This window comes from Salvelinus sp. IW2-2015, linkage group LG18 (assembly GCF_002910315.2).
Source record: "Salvelinus sp. IW2-2015 linkage group LG18, ASM291031v2, whole genome shotgun sequence".
Lineage (NCBI taxonomy): Eukaryota > Metazoa > Chordata > Actinopteri > Salmoniformes > Salmonidae > Salvelinus > Salvelinus sp. IW2-2015.
This window is the reverse complement of record NC_036858.1, coordinates 22375301-22390393: the sequence shown is the minus strand read 5'-3', so window position 1 is coordinate 22390393 and position 15093 is coordinate 22375301. Positions and strand designations below refer to the sequence as shown.

Below are 15093 nucleotides of genomic sequence, written 5' to 3'. Positions count from 1 at the left end.
ATGATGTCAGCTGGTCCTTTTGTGGCAGGCCTGAAATGCAGAGGATATGTTTTTTTCAGTTCATTTGCATGGCAAAGAGGGACTTTGCAATTAATTGCAATTCATCTGATCCCTCTTCATAACATTCTGGAGTATATGCAAATTGCCATCATACAAACTGAGGCAGCAGACTTTGTGAAAACTAATATTTGTGTCATTCTCAAAACTTTTGGCCACGACAGTATATACCACAGTTGTGGACTCGAGTCACGACTTAGACTCGTAAGAATCGAGTCACAAATATGATGACCTGCAACTCGACTTTGACTAACACCAATGACTCGTGACTTGACTTGGACTTGAGCATTATGACTCGACCTGACTTGATACCCTCCCCAAGCCCAAATATATAAAAATGATGCTATTAAAAGAAAGTGTGCAGCGCATCAACTCTTCATTTAACAAATTACCGTTTGAATCGGACAGCAGCCAATCAAATTGTGCCAGCTGAGAAAAAGTTGTGCGTGTCAGTGCAGAGGAACGTCGGCGGGTGAATTCAGATGGAGCACCTGGAAAGATGATACCAAAAAGTATTATTTTCGGATATAAAGACGATGCTGTATCAACAAAAACGGATTGCAACTTGCAAAACATGCGGGAAGAAAATTACAGATGGAGCCACAACAATTTCCAACTTTGTTTGACATTTGAAGCTGCACAAAGAACGGTAAGTCGCGGCTAATATAGCCGACAGCTATATATTTTAATACTTTACTAGTGTATCATGAACTGTAGGCTAGCGTGACGTTAAATCAATGAGCCTCCACACAGTCAGTCAGTGTGGGAACGTGATCATTGCACCCAAGATTGAGCTACAACTGGCTAGGCAGTTGGTAGCCTAAATCCTGCCTGATGTTCCTAAAACAAGGTTGGGCGATTGTGGACAAGCCTACATCGCCCGATAGCGCCCCATAGCGATCCTCGATAGTGAATCACTATTGGGGGGGGGGGGTCTTTCTCATGGTTACCCATGTATTTCCATGGAAATATAACGTTTATTTGGAAAGTAATAAATATATACAGATGAAGTCAGAAGTTTACATACACCACGAGACCAAATACATTTAAACTCAGTTTCACAATTCCTGACAATTAATCCTCGTAAAAATGCCCTGTCTTAGGTCAGTTAGGATCACCACTTTATTTTAAGAATGTGAAATGTCAAAATTATAGTAGAGAGAATTATTTATTTCAGCTTTCATCACATTCCCAGTGGGTCAGAAGTTTACATACACTCAATTAGTATTTGGTAGCATTGCTGTTTAACTTACACAAGCGTCTCACAATATATTGGGATAATTTTGGCACATTCCTCCTGACAGAGCTGGTGTAACTGAATCAGGTTTGTAGGCCTCCTTGCTCGCACACGCTTTTTCAGTTCTGCTCACAAATTTTCTATAGGATTGAGGTCATGGCTTTGTGATGGCCACTCCAATACCTTGACTTTGTGTTCCTTAAGGCATTTTTCCACAACTTTGGAAGTATGCTTGGGGTCATTGTCCATTTGGAAGACCCATTTGCAACCAAGCTTTAACTTCCTGACTGATGTCTTGAGATGTTTCTTTAATATATCCACATAATGTTCCTTCCTCATGAAGCCATCAATTTTGTGAAGTGCACCAGTCCCTCTTGCAGAAAAGCACCCCCACACCATGATGCTGCCACCCCCGTGCTWCACGGTTGGGATGGTGTTCTTCAGCTCTTCAGCAGTTCTTCCCCTTTTTTCCTCCAAACATAACGATGCTCATTATGGCCAAACGGTTCCATTTTTGTTTCATCAGACCAGAGGACATTTATCCAAAAAGTACGATCTTTGTCCCCATCTGCAGTTGCAAACCGTAGTCTGGCTTTTTAATGGCGCTTTTGGAGCAGTGGCTTCTTCCTTGCTGAGCGGCCTTTCAGGTTATGTCGATATAGGACTTGTTTAACTGTGGATATAGATAATTTTGTACAGGCTTTCCCCAGCATCTTCACAAGATCCTTTGCTGTTCTGGGATTGATTTACACTTTTGCACCAAAGTACGTTCATCTCTAGGAGACAGAGCGCGTCTCCTTCCTGAGGGATATGAGGGCTGCGTGGTYCCATGGTGTTTATACTCACGTACTATTGTTTGTACAGATGAACGTGGTAGCTTCAGGCATTTGGAAATTGCTCCCAAGGATGAACCAGACTTGTGGAGATATCTAATTATTTTTCTGAGGTCTTTGCTGATTTCTTTTGATTTTCCCATAATGTCATCAAGCAAAGAGGCACTGAGTTTGAAGGTACACCTCCAATTGACTCAAACTATGTCAATTAGCCTATCAGAAGCTTCTAAAGCCATGACATCACTTTCTGGAATTTTCCAAGCTATTTAAAGGCACCAGAGGTGCCTTTAAATATTAATATTATTATTATTATAATACTAATAATTATAAAAAAGGGGAAGAATAGTGGTTAATAGACAAACAACAGGGTAACACTCCCCTATGTAATTACAAAACTGCTCAAATCAATTATAAACACAGTTACTGACGTATAACATGTTTGTACTTCGTGTATGTAAACTTCTGACCCACTGGAATTGTGATACAATGAATTATAAGTGAAATAATCTGTCGGTAAACAATTGTTGGAAAAATGACTTGTGTCATGCACAAAGTAGATGTCCTAACCGACTTGCCAAAACGAGTTTGTTAACAAGAAATTTGTGGAGTGGTTGAAAAACTAGTTTTTATGACTCCAACCTAAGTGTATGTAAACTTCCGACTTCAACGGTAGATATTTTTAAAAAGCATTAATGATTTGCGTAAATGTAATATACTTCCTCTTGTTAAAAATATTAAATGGTATTACATTTGGTGAAGAGCACATTATGACTTGTTTAGGACTCGAAACTCAAAGTTAAAGACTCGAGACTTGACGGTCTTGACTCTCCGACTTGCCTGTCTTGAATTGGAACTTGAGTGCTAAGACTTGAGACTTACTTATGACTTGGTCCCACCTCTGTATACTGTTCTGCCAAGGCAGCAGCTACTCTTTCTGGGGTCCAGCAAAATTAAGGCAGTTTATACAATTTTTTTAAACATTACAATACATTCACAGATTTCACAACACACTGTATGCCCTCAGGCCCCTACTCCACCACAGTACTAAATCCATGTGCATGTATGCATGTGTCTGTGCCTATGTTTGTGTTGCTTCACAGTCACCGCTGTTCCATAAGGTGTTTTTTTAAATGTTTTTTTTAAATCTAATTTTACTGCTTGTGTCAGTTACTTGATGTGGAATAGAGTTCCATGTAGTCATGGCTCTATGTAGTACTGTGCACCCCCCATAGTCTGTTTTTGACCTGGGGACTAGGAAGGGACCTCTTGTGGCGTATGCATGGGTGTCTGAGCTGTGTGCCAGTAGTTTAGACAGACAGCATTCAACATGTCAATACCTCTCATAAATACAAGTAGTGATGAAGTCAATCTCTCCTCCACTTTGAGCCAGGAGAGACTGACATGCATATTATTAATATTAGCTCTCTGTGTACATCCAAGGGCCAGCCGTGCTGCCCTGTTCTGAGCCAATTGTAATTTTCTTACGTCCTTTGTGGCACCTGACCACACGACTGAATAGTAGTCAAGGTGCAACAAAACTAGGGCCTGTAGGACCTGCCATGTTGATAGTGTTGTTAAGAAGGCAGAGCGTCACTTTATTATGGACAGACTTTTCCCCATCTTAGCTACTACTGTATCAATATGTTTTGACCAAGACAGCTTACAATCTAGGGTTACTCCAAGCAGTTTAGTCATTTCAACATGCTCCATTTCCACATTATTTATTACAAAACTTAGTTGAGGTTTAGGGTTTAGTGAATGTTTTGTCCCAAACACAATGCTTTTAGTTCTAGAAATATTTAGGGCTAACTTATTCCTTGCCACCCACTCTAACGGCAGCTCTTTGTTAAATAACACCCTCTGTGTTCTGTTAGACAAGTAACTCTTTATCCACATTATAGCAGGGGCTGTAAAGTCATAACACATACGTTTTTCCAACAGCAGACTATGATCGATAATGTCAAAAGCTGCACTGAAGTCTAACAAGACAGCCCCCCCAAAATAATTTTATCATCAATTTCTCTCAGCCAATCATCAGTCATTTGTGTAAGTGATGTGCTTGTTGAGTGTCCTTCCCTATAAGCGTGCTGAAAGTCTATTGTCAATTTGTTTACTTTGAAATAGCATTGTATCTGGTCAAACACAATTTTTTCCAGAAAATTACTAAGGGTTGGTAACAGGCTGATTAGCTGGCTTTTTGATCCAGTAAAGGGGACTTTACTATTCCTGGGTAGCGGAATGGCTTTAGCTTCCCTCCAGGCCTGAGGGCACACACTTTCTAGTAGGCTTCAATTGAAAATCTGGCAAATAGGAGTGGCAATATTGTCTGCTATTATCCTCAGTCATTTTCCATTCAGATTGTCAGACCCTGGTGGCTTGTCATTGTTGATAGACAACTCCACAATGACTTTACGGAATTCACAAGTACAATTCTTGTCTTTCATAATTTGGTCTGATATACTTGGATGTGTTAGCATTTGTTGCTGGCATGTCATGTTTGCTAATCTTGCCAAAGAAAAAAAATCATGCCAGTAGTTGGCAATATCAGTCGGTTTTGTGATGAAAGCCATCTGATTCAATGAATGGAGCCGAGTTAAAAATTTTCCCCAACATTTCATTGAAGGTGCCAATCGGTTGTCGAACGGCAGACTTATTTGCCATTCCTTTTGCCCCATCCCTTTCAACCATACAATTGTTCAATTCCTCATCAATCCACAAGGGTTTAACGGTTTAAGTCATTTTCTTGATGGGTGCATGCTTATTAGTAACTATGAAATGCAATCTCATAAATGTGGCAAGTGCAGCGTCTGTTTGCCCCTCATTACAGACCCCGGATCAACAAATTCCTTACATCAAATTTGGAATCGCTACAAAACGTATTGTATGACCTCTTATACAGTATATTAGACCCAGCCTTGAGAACTTTGGTTTTCCTAAATATGGCTACTATATTGTGATCACTACATCCAGTGGATCTGGATACTGCTTTCAAGCACATTTCTGCAGCATTTGTAAAGATGCTGCTGTTTGTAACTACCCTGGCAGGTTGACTGATAACCAGATTGCAGGCACTGGTTAGTTTGAAGCTTCTTCAGTGGGCAGCTTGATGAAAGCCAGTCAATATTTAAAAATCACCCAGAAATATACCTCTGTTGAAATCATATACATTATCAAGCATTTCACACGTTATCCAGATACTGACTGTTAGCACTTGGTGGTCTATAGCAGCTTCCCACAAGAATGGGCTTTAGGTGAGGCAGATAAACCTGCAGCCATATTACTTCAACAGTATTTAACATGAGATCCTCTCTAAGCTTTACAGGAACGTGGTTCTGAATATAAAAAGCAACACCTCTACCGCTGGCATTTGTCTGTTCTGTAAATGTTATAACCTTGTATTGCTACCACTGTATCAAAGGTATTATCTAAGTGAGTTTCAGAGATAGTCAGAATATGAATGTCATCTATTAATAGCAAGTTATTAATTTCATGAACCTTGTTTCTAAAGCTACATATGTTAACGTGGGCTATTTTGAGCACTTTTCTGGGATGCTTGCTTGTTTTCATTGCTTTACTGGGAAGCTTAGCAGAAGTAGATATTCTCATGTTATTTATGTTAGTGCAGTGTGGGGTGCACACCGTGGAATACCTACTAGGGCAAACTGTCTCAGTGCTAACAGCATAAATTTGCAAACAATAGCTGTAGGATCAGCAGAGGCATTCAGGGCAGTTAGAGGGACATAAATTAGGTTACTTATCAATGCCCCTGGTATAATGTACATTTGTTAAAGCATTATGATGACTCAGCAACACAATGGTAGGGATTAACTGAGCTGGGCTTGGGTCATTGACAAGTCATTGTCTCAACACAGCCTTATAATACTGTGAAAGGATCCATGAACCCAAATGATATGGGTGGATCCCATCCTCCTTATAAAACGTGTTTTGTTTCCAAAATATATTGAAATTGTCAACAAAAGTTACACCTATTGAGCTGCAATAATCACGTAGCCAGTTGTGTAGAGAAAGAATCCTGCTAAACCGTTCAATGCCATGATTCAGAGAGCACAGGGCCAGATATGATTTCCATGTCCTGATGTAGTATATTCAGGACCAGCTTAGTAATGTAATTTACTCGAGCTCTGGGATAGGACATTGTTTTTATAAAACATTTAATAGCATAGGTGGAGCCAACAGCAGTGGGTACCTTACAGAAGCTGAGAGCTATCAATTGAAATTAATTTAACAGGCACAGAACTACTATTTACAATATCCCTATCAACATGGGAAGCTGTGGCAGAATGAAATCGCTGCAATTGTAATGTTTGGACAGGATCTATCCACCCACATGATTAGGGTGGATCCCATCCTCCTTATAGAGCATCATCTGCTACGAAAATATGTCAAAGTTGTCTACAAAAGTTACACCCAAGGAGTTGGAGAAGTCACGTAGCCAGTTGTGAAGTGCTAGTAGCTTGCTAAAATGTTCACTACCTCGACCCAGCGAGGGCACAGGGACAGAAATAATAGGACGTTTTTTGGTATCCAGCAGAGACCTATCCATTCTTCAAAATCCTGTCATCCGTTCCAAGCTACAATTCCTAATGTCATTAAATCCCCCATGCACTACAACCACATCAATTTCTGTGTGCTGACGTAGAAAGGTGGGGAGCATTCTAGTAATATCCTGTACTCAAGCCCCAGGGTAGCACAGGACTTTTGCTCCAAAAACCGAGACGTTTCTCACCATAGAGCTGCTTAAGACAACAGCCAACGAGATGGAATAGGAAATACGCCCATTCCTACACCTTGCATGACTTGAAAGACCCATCAAGGATTTACAAGAGGCGGAACCTCGCAAGCCAGCATGTTCCGGGCATGCGAGATGCCAAAGCACCCAGTTTGATCATCCTATAACCAACGAAGACTCTTTCACCAGGGATGAAGGCGCCGGAACATCTAGATCCAGGGCGGTGAAGCTGTTTGAAGTCTGGCTTCCCACCACCAAGGAGGCCCCAATTGCCAAAGGCAGCTGCTTTTGACCTTTCACGTTGAGTGTCTTGACTCCATGGCTGGTTGGCAGGGTCAAGAATAGGAATATCCACTAAGTCCTCCAGAAGCATCGGACTAACTGGGAGGGATCCCTGCGGAGCACCAGCCAGTTGGTTATGGCGAGACTAAACAGTGGCAACACTCCCATCAAGTCAGAATGGCGTCCAGCTACTGGAGTAGAAGAGAAATTTGGGCGGACATGGATTCCCCAGTAGCTTGTGTAAGTTTGCTACTTGTTCGCTAAGAGTAGCAACTTCGCTTCTGTAGTCCTCAGCGGGCAAACAGCTGCTACATTGAAAGTCCGGGTGGTCCGCATTGTCCCCTGAATAGAGCAAAATAAACACAGCACCTGCAGCGTTCAAATCAAATCAAATCAAATTTTATTAGTCACATACACATGGTTAGCAGATGTTAATGCGAGTGTAGCGAAATGCTTGTGCTTCTAGTTCCGACAATGCAGTAATAAACCAACAGTAATCTAACCTAACAATTCCACAACTACTACCTTACACACACACACAAGTGTAAAGGGATAAAGAATATGTACATAAAGATATATGAATGAGTGGTGGTACAGAACGGCATGGCAGATGCAGTAGATGGTATAGAGTACGGTATATACATATGAGATGAGTACTGTAGGGGAGTAAACATAAAGTGGCATAGTTTAAAGTGGCTAGTGGTACATGTATTACATAAAGATGGCAAGATGCAGTAGATGATATAGAGTACAGTATATACATATGAGATGGGTAATGTAGGGTATGTAAACATTATATTAAGTGGCATTGTTTAAAGTGGCTAGTGGTACATTTTTACATAATTTCCATCAATTCCCATTTTTAAAGTGGTGGAGTTGAGTCAGTATGTTGGCAGCGGCCGCTAAATGTTAGTGGTGGCTGTTTAACAGTCTGATGGCCTTGAGATAGAAGCTGTTTTTCAGTCTCTCGGTCCCTGCTTTGATGCACCTGTACTGACCTCGCCTTTGGATGATAGCGGGGGGAACAGGCAGTGGCTTGGGTGGTTGTTGTCCTTGATGATCTTTATGGCCTTCCTGTGACACGGGTGGTGTAGGTGTCCTGGAGGGCAGGTAGTTTGCCCCCGGTGATGCGTCTGCAGACCTCACTACCCTCTGGAGAGCCTTACGGTTGTGGGCGGAGCAGTTGCCGTACCAGGCGGTGATACAGCCCGACAGGATCTCTCGATTGTGCATCTGTAGAAGTTTGTGAGTGCTTTTGGTGACAAGCCGAATTTCTTCAGCCTCCTGAGGTTGAAGAGGCGCTGCTGCGCCTTCTTCACAACTTCTGTCGGTGGGTGGACCAATTCAGTTTGTCCGTGATGTGTACACCGAGGAACTTAAAACTTTCCACCTTCTCCACTATGACCCGTCGATGTGGATAGGGGGGTGCTCCCTCTGCTGTTTCCTGAAGTCCACAATCATCTCCTTTGTTTTGTTGACGTTGAGTGTGAGGTTATTTTCCTGACACCACACTCCGAGGGCCCTCACCTCCTCCCTGTAGGCCGTCTCGTCGTTGTTGGTAATCAAGCCTACCACTGTAGTGTCATCCGCAAACTTGATGATTGAGTTGGAGGCGTGCATGGCCACGCAGTCGTGGGTGAACAGGGAGTACAGGAGAGGGCTCAGAACGCACCCTTGTGGGGCCCAGTGTTGAGGATCAGCGGGTGGAGATGTTGTTACCTACCCTCACCACCTGGGGGCGGCCCGTCAGGAAGTCCAGGACCCAGTTGCACAGGGCGGGGTCGAGACCCAGGGTCTCGAGCTTGATGACGAGTTTGGAGGGTACTATGGTGTTAAATGTGAGCTGTAATCGATGAACAGCATTCACATGGGTATTCCTCTTGTCCAGATGGGTTAGGGCAGTGTGCAGTGTGGTTGCGATTGCGTCGTCTGTGGACCTATTGGTCGGTAAGCAAATTGGAGTGGGTCTAGGGTGTCCGGTAGGGTGGAGGTGATATGGTCCTTGACTAGTCTCTCAAAGCACTTCATGATGACGGAAGTGAGTGCTACGGGGCGGTAGTCGTTTAGCTCAGTTACCTAGCTTTCTTGAACAGGAACAATGGTGGCCCTCTTGAAGCATGTGGGAACAGCAGACTGGGATAAGGATTGATTGAATATGTCCGTAAACACACCAGCCAGCTGGTCTGCGCATGCTCTGAGGACGCGGCTGGGAATGCCGTCTGGCCTGCAGCCTTGCGAGGGTTAACACGTTTAAATGTTTTACTCACCTCGGCTGCAGTGAAGGAGAGCCCGCAGGTTTTGGTAGGGGGCCGTGTCAGTGGCACTGCACCGTCCTCAAAGCGGGCAAAAAAGTTGTTAAGCCTGTCTGGGAGCAAGACATCCTGGTCCGCGACGGGGCCGGTTTTCTTTTTGTAATCCGTGATTGACTGTAGACCTCCACATACCTCTTGTGTCTGAGCTGTTGAATTGCGACTCGATTTTGTCTCTGTACTGGGACTTAGCCTGTTTGATTGCCTTGCGGAGAGAATAGCTACACTGTTTGTATTCGGTCATGCTTCCGGTCACCTTGCCCTGGTTAAAAGCAGTGGTTCGCGCTTTCAGTTTCACGCGAATGCTGCCGTCAATCCACGGTTTCGGTTTGGGAATGTTTTAATCGTTGCTGTGGGTACGACATCGTCAATGCACTTCCTAATGAACTCGCTCACCGAATCAGCATATTCGTCAATATTGTTGTTGGACGCGATGCGGAACATATTCCAATCCGCGTGATCGAAGCAGTCTTGAAGCGTGGATTCAGATTGGTCGGACCAGCGTTGAACAGACCTGAGCGCGGGAGCTTGTTGTTTGAGTTTCTGTTTGTAGGCTGGAATCAACAAAATGGAGTCGTGGTCAGCTTTTCCGAAAGGGGGGCGGGGGAGGGCCTTATATGCGTCGCGGAAATTAGTATAACAATGATCTAGGGTTTCCAGCCCTGGTAGCACAATCGATATGCTGATAGAATTTAGGGAGTTTTGTTTTTAGATTAGCCTTGTTAAAATCCCAGCTACGATGAATGCAGCCTCAGGGTGTGTGGTTTCCAGTTTACAAAGAGTCAGATAAAGTTCGTTCAGGGCCATCGATGTGTCTGCTTGGGGGGGAATATATACGGCTGTGATTATGATTGAAGAGAATTCCCTTGGTAGATAATGCGGTCGACATTGATTGTGAGGAGTTCTAGATCAGGTGAACAGAATGACTTGAGTTCCTGTGTGTTGTTATGATGATCACACCACTTCTCGTTAATCATAAGGCATACCCCCCGCCCCTCTTCTTACCGGAAAGATGTTTGTTTCTGTCGGCGCGATGCATGAAGAAACCAGCTGGCTGCACCGACTCCGTTAGCGTCCCTTGAGTTAGCCATGTTTCCGTGAAGCAGAGCACGTTGCAATCCCTGATGTCTCTCTGGAATGCTACCCGTGCTCGGATTTCATCAACCTTATTGTCAAGAGACTGGACATTGGCGAGTAGTATGCTAGGGAGTGGAGCGCGATGTGCCCGTCTCCGAAGCCTGACCACGAGACCGCCTCGTTTGCCCCTTTTTCGGCGTCGGCCGGCTGGGATCAGATCCATTGTATTGGGTGGAAGGCAAAACACTGGATCCGTTTCGGGAAAGTCATATTCCTGGTAGGAACGATGATGAGTTGACGTTAATCGTATATTCAGTAGTTCCTCCCGACTGTAWGTAATGAAACCTAAGATTACCTGGGGTACCGATGTAAGAAATAACACATAAAAAAACAAAATACTGCATATTTTCCAAGGAACGCGARGCGAGGCGGCCATCTCTTTTCGGCGCCGTTGAAACCGTTTGTTAGCGACCTCCACTTGAAACGCCAGGCTAGCTAGGCTAACTGGGCTTCCGTGTCGCTCTTCTTGACAGGAATTTACTAAAGGTTTGCTGTAAGCTACAGTGGGTTTGCAAATACAGGCTGCACCACACCTCCTGAAACAAACACAGCCTGTGAAATGGCAAAACCCCAAGCAATCACACATGAGTCATACACATACACTATTTGAGCGGGAGATGTCCAACTCGCAAGTTGGTGCTGTAGAAGCAAGCAATAAATTGCAGGGCATTGAGCCAAAACACCAGTCAACAAGTTAAGGAGAGACAGGTAGCAGGAGCATTTGCTTACCAATGAGCAGCGTGGTGTGAGCGAGCAGCATGGCGAGGAAATATATGTATAGGGAAATATAAGGATAGGATATCATTTTAGACAAATAGGATTTCATTTTAGACAAAAGATAGTTGTCTCAGCCATGTGAATACAGTACAACAATACACAAACAAAATACAATTAACAGTCCTGGCCACATCCATTTTGGTCAGTCCTCGTTCTCAGAAAGGCAAAATAATCAGTACCAACCTTGCGGTGGTCGCCCGTGTCGATGAGCCAGGTGCAGTTGCTGCCTGGTGGGTAAAAGTCAGGGTAGTTGGGCGAGCTGAAGGTGCCGTAGAAGTTCCGCAGCCAGTCGCCGCAGGTCGGCACGTCGCAGTCAATCTCGTCACCAAGGTCCTGGCAGTCGATGCTGCCGTCACATTTGAGTGACTCGGGCAGGCAAGTGTAGACACGGGTGTAGCGGGACAGGCAGGGAAACTGAATAAATAAAGACATTTTATTTGACAAATTTAAACATATATACACTGCTCAAAAAAATAAAGGGAACACTAAAATAACACATCCTAGATCTGAATGAATGAAATATTCTTATTAAATACTTTTTTCTATACATAGTTGAATGTGCTGACAACAGAATCACACAAAAATGATCAATGGAAATCAAATTTATCAACCCATGGAGGTCTGGATTTGGAGTCACCCTCAAAATTAAAGTGGAAAACCACACTACAGGCTGATCCAACTTTGATGTAATGTCCTTAAAACAAAGTCAATGACGCCAGTAGTGTGTGTGGCCTCCAAGTGCTGTATGAGCTCCCTACAACGCCTGGGCATGCTCCTGATGAGGTGGCGGATGGTCTCCTGAGGGATCTCCTCCCAGACCTGGACTAAAGCTCCGCCAACTCCTGGACAGTCTGTGGTGCAACGTGGCGTTGGTAGATGGAGCGAGACATGTCCAGATGTGCTCAATTGGATTCGGTCTGGGGAACGGGCGGGCCAGTCAATAGCATCAATGCCTTCCTCTTGCAGGAACTGCTGACACCACTCCAGCCACATGAGGTCTAGCATTGTCTTGCATTAGGGGAACCCAGGGCCAACCGCACAGCATATGGTCTCACAAGGGGTCTGGAGGATCTCATCTCGGTACCTATTGCAGTCAGGCTACCTCTGGCGAGCACATGGAGGGCTGTGCTGCACCCCAAAGAAATGCACCTCACACCATGACTTGACCAACGCCAAACCGTCTGCTAGAGGGATGTTGCAGGCAGCAGATGTTCTCCACGGTGTCTCCAGACTCTGTCACGTCTGTCACATGTGCTCATGTGCTCAGTTGTGACCTGCTTTCATCTGTGAGAGCACAGGGCGCCAGTGGCGAATTTGCAATCTTTGGTGTTCTCTGGCAAAATGCCAAACTGTAAGCACAAACCACTGTGGACGTCGGGCCCTCATAGCCACCTCATGGTCTGTTTCTGACCGTTTGAGCAGACACATGCACATTTGTGGCCTGCTGGAGGTCATTTTGCAGGGCTCTGGCAGTGCTCCTCCTGCTCCTCCTTGCACAGAGGCGGAGGTAGCGGTCCTGCAGCTAGGTTGTTCTCCTCCTACGGCCTCCTCCACGTCTCCTGATGTACTGGCCTGTCTCCTGGTAGCGCCTCCATGCTCTGGACACTACGCTGACAGACACAGCAAACCTTCTTGCCACAGCTCACATTGATGTGCCATCCTGGATGAGCTGCACTACCTGAGCCACTTGTGTGGGTTGTAGACTCCGTCTCATGCTACCACTAGAGTGAAAGCACCGCCAGCATCAGCCAGGAAGCATAGGAACTGAGAAGTGGTCTGTGGTCACCACCTGCAGAACCACTCCTTTATTGGGGGTGTCTTGCTAATTGCCTATAATTTCCACCTGTTGTCTATTCCATTTGCACAACATCATGTGAAATGTATTGTCAATCAGTGTTGCTTCCTAAGTGGACAGTTTGATGTCACAGAAGTGTGATTGACTTGGAGTTACATTGTGATGTTTAAGTGTTCCCTTTATTTTTTTGAGCGGTGTATAATAATAAAAAATCTGCGCCTAAAAATACTGATTTCCGATTGTTATGAAAACTTGAAAATCGGCCCTAATTAAATCGGCCATTCCGATTAATCGGTCGACCTCTAAAACATACCCTCGTAAAACTGACTATCCTACCGATCCTCGACTTTGGCGATGTCATTTACAAAATAGCCTCCAACACTCTACTCAACAAATTGGATGTAGTATATCACAGTGCCATGCGTTTTGTCACCAAAGCCCCATATACTACCCACCACTGCGACCTGTACGCTCTCGTTGGCTGGCCCTCGCTTCATACTCGTAGCCAAACCCACTGGCTCCAGGTCATCAACAAGTCTTTGCTAGGTAAAGCCCTGCCTTATCTCAGTTCACTGGTCACCATAGCAGCACCCACCCGCAGCACGCGCTCCAGCAGATATATTCACTGGTTACCCTCAAAGCCAATTCCTCCTTTGGCTGCCTTTCCTTGTCCTATATTATTATTGTATTTATTTATTTAAAATCGCAGGCCCCCGTAGGAGGCCTTTTGGTAGGCCGTCATTGTCAATAAGAATTTRTTCTTAACTGACTTGCCTAGTTAAACAAAGGTTAAATAAATACAAATACAAATTCACAATCCCCTTGACCTAGACTACACAAAGTCAGTAATCTCTACCTGGCTGAAGGCACAGGGCTGGAAGGAGAAGGCTGTGGAGGGGTTGGACTGGACGCACAGCTCCTCGTCAGAGTTGTCACCACACTCGTCCATGGTGTTGCACTTCCACGACTCTGGGATGCACTTTCCGTTGGAGCAATGGAACTGGTCCGAGTCACAGCTGATCATCGCCGATTTTCCTGAAATTGAGAATATTAGGAAATACCGCCATTTAATGCACTTTGTGACCACTTACAAATATTTTACCATTAGTGACAATCGAGGGAAAATAATGTGGGATCATTTAGTTGAATTATGTACAGTGCTTATGCTTATTGATCAAGCTGTGCACCATCAACATTATATAAGCAGTGCCTGATAGTCATTTATAGACGTTCACAGTCCATGAGCCTCTGAGCCTCTGTCACATTTGAAAAGCCAATGCTTGGAGACAACAGAGAGAGAAAGGCATAGCGAGAGAGAGGAGGACAAAAAACTAAAGGCTGCTTCAAGTGCATAAAGTGCCAAGCAAGCCAATTATTGACTTTTAGTTTTTTCCAGAGGACGCAGCGTTCGAGAAGAGGCTCACACTGCAGCTGTAAGCCATTTACAACCCGACCCGTCATCATTCTCTCCTCCGAGCTAGTTAGGATACAAATGTCTATTTGTTTCCAGTTAAAATGTGCATGTCGCACAAGTGGGACAAATACGTGACTAATTAAATTATTTGATCAATAGCATGACTCTGCGAGCGGTGCTACCTGTTATATAAGACAGCCTGAAGCCCTTGCCGGTCATGATGTCGTCCGAGTGGAACTTGATCCACACGGGGTCCTGGGAAGAAATGTAGGGGGCTGGGATGGACGAGCCACATGCGCGGTAGCCATCCAGGTTCTTGTAGGTGCCAATGGAAACCCAGTCCAGCCCGCAACGGTGAGAGTTCTGGATCTCAAAGTCCTGGAAGCTGGGGGGAGAAATGGCAAAGGGGTAAAAGAGTTTTCCTGACAGTAAACATTATTAATGTACTGTATATTTGACATTTTAGTAAGTTACAGGCTGAATACGCATTTGGATAAACAGC

At 44.5% G+C, this 15093-nt stretch overlaps 1 protein-coding gene across 1 annotated transcript in view; it reads right to left on the bottom strand.

The window, feature by feature from the left end:
* LOC111977691 (low-density lipoprotein receptor-related protein 12-like) overlaps positions 1-15093 on the bottom strand; it is a 49902-nt gene that overhangs the window by 22333 nt on the left and 12476 nt on the right. The window contains exons 3-5 of the mRNA XM_024007239.1: positions 14774-14976; positions 14034-14212; positions 11566-11796 (exon numbers count right to left, since the gene is read on the bottom strand). Coding sequence (XP_023863007.1) covers positions 11566-11796; positions 14034-14212; positions 14774-14976 — 613 coding nt within the window. The remainder of the gene's footprint in view (positions 1-11565; positions 11797-14033; positions 14213-14773; positions 14977-15093) is intronic.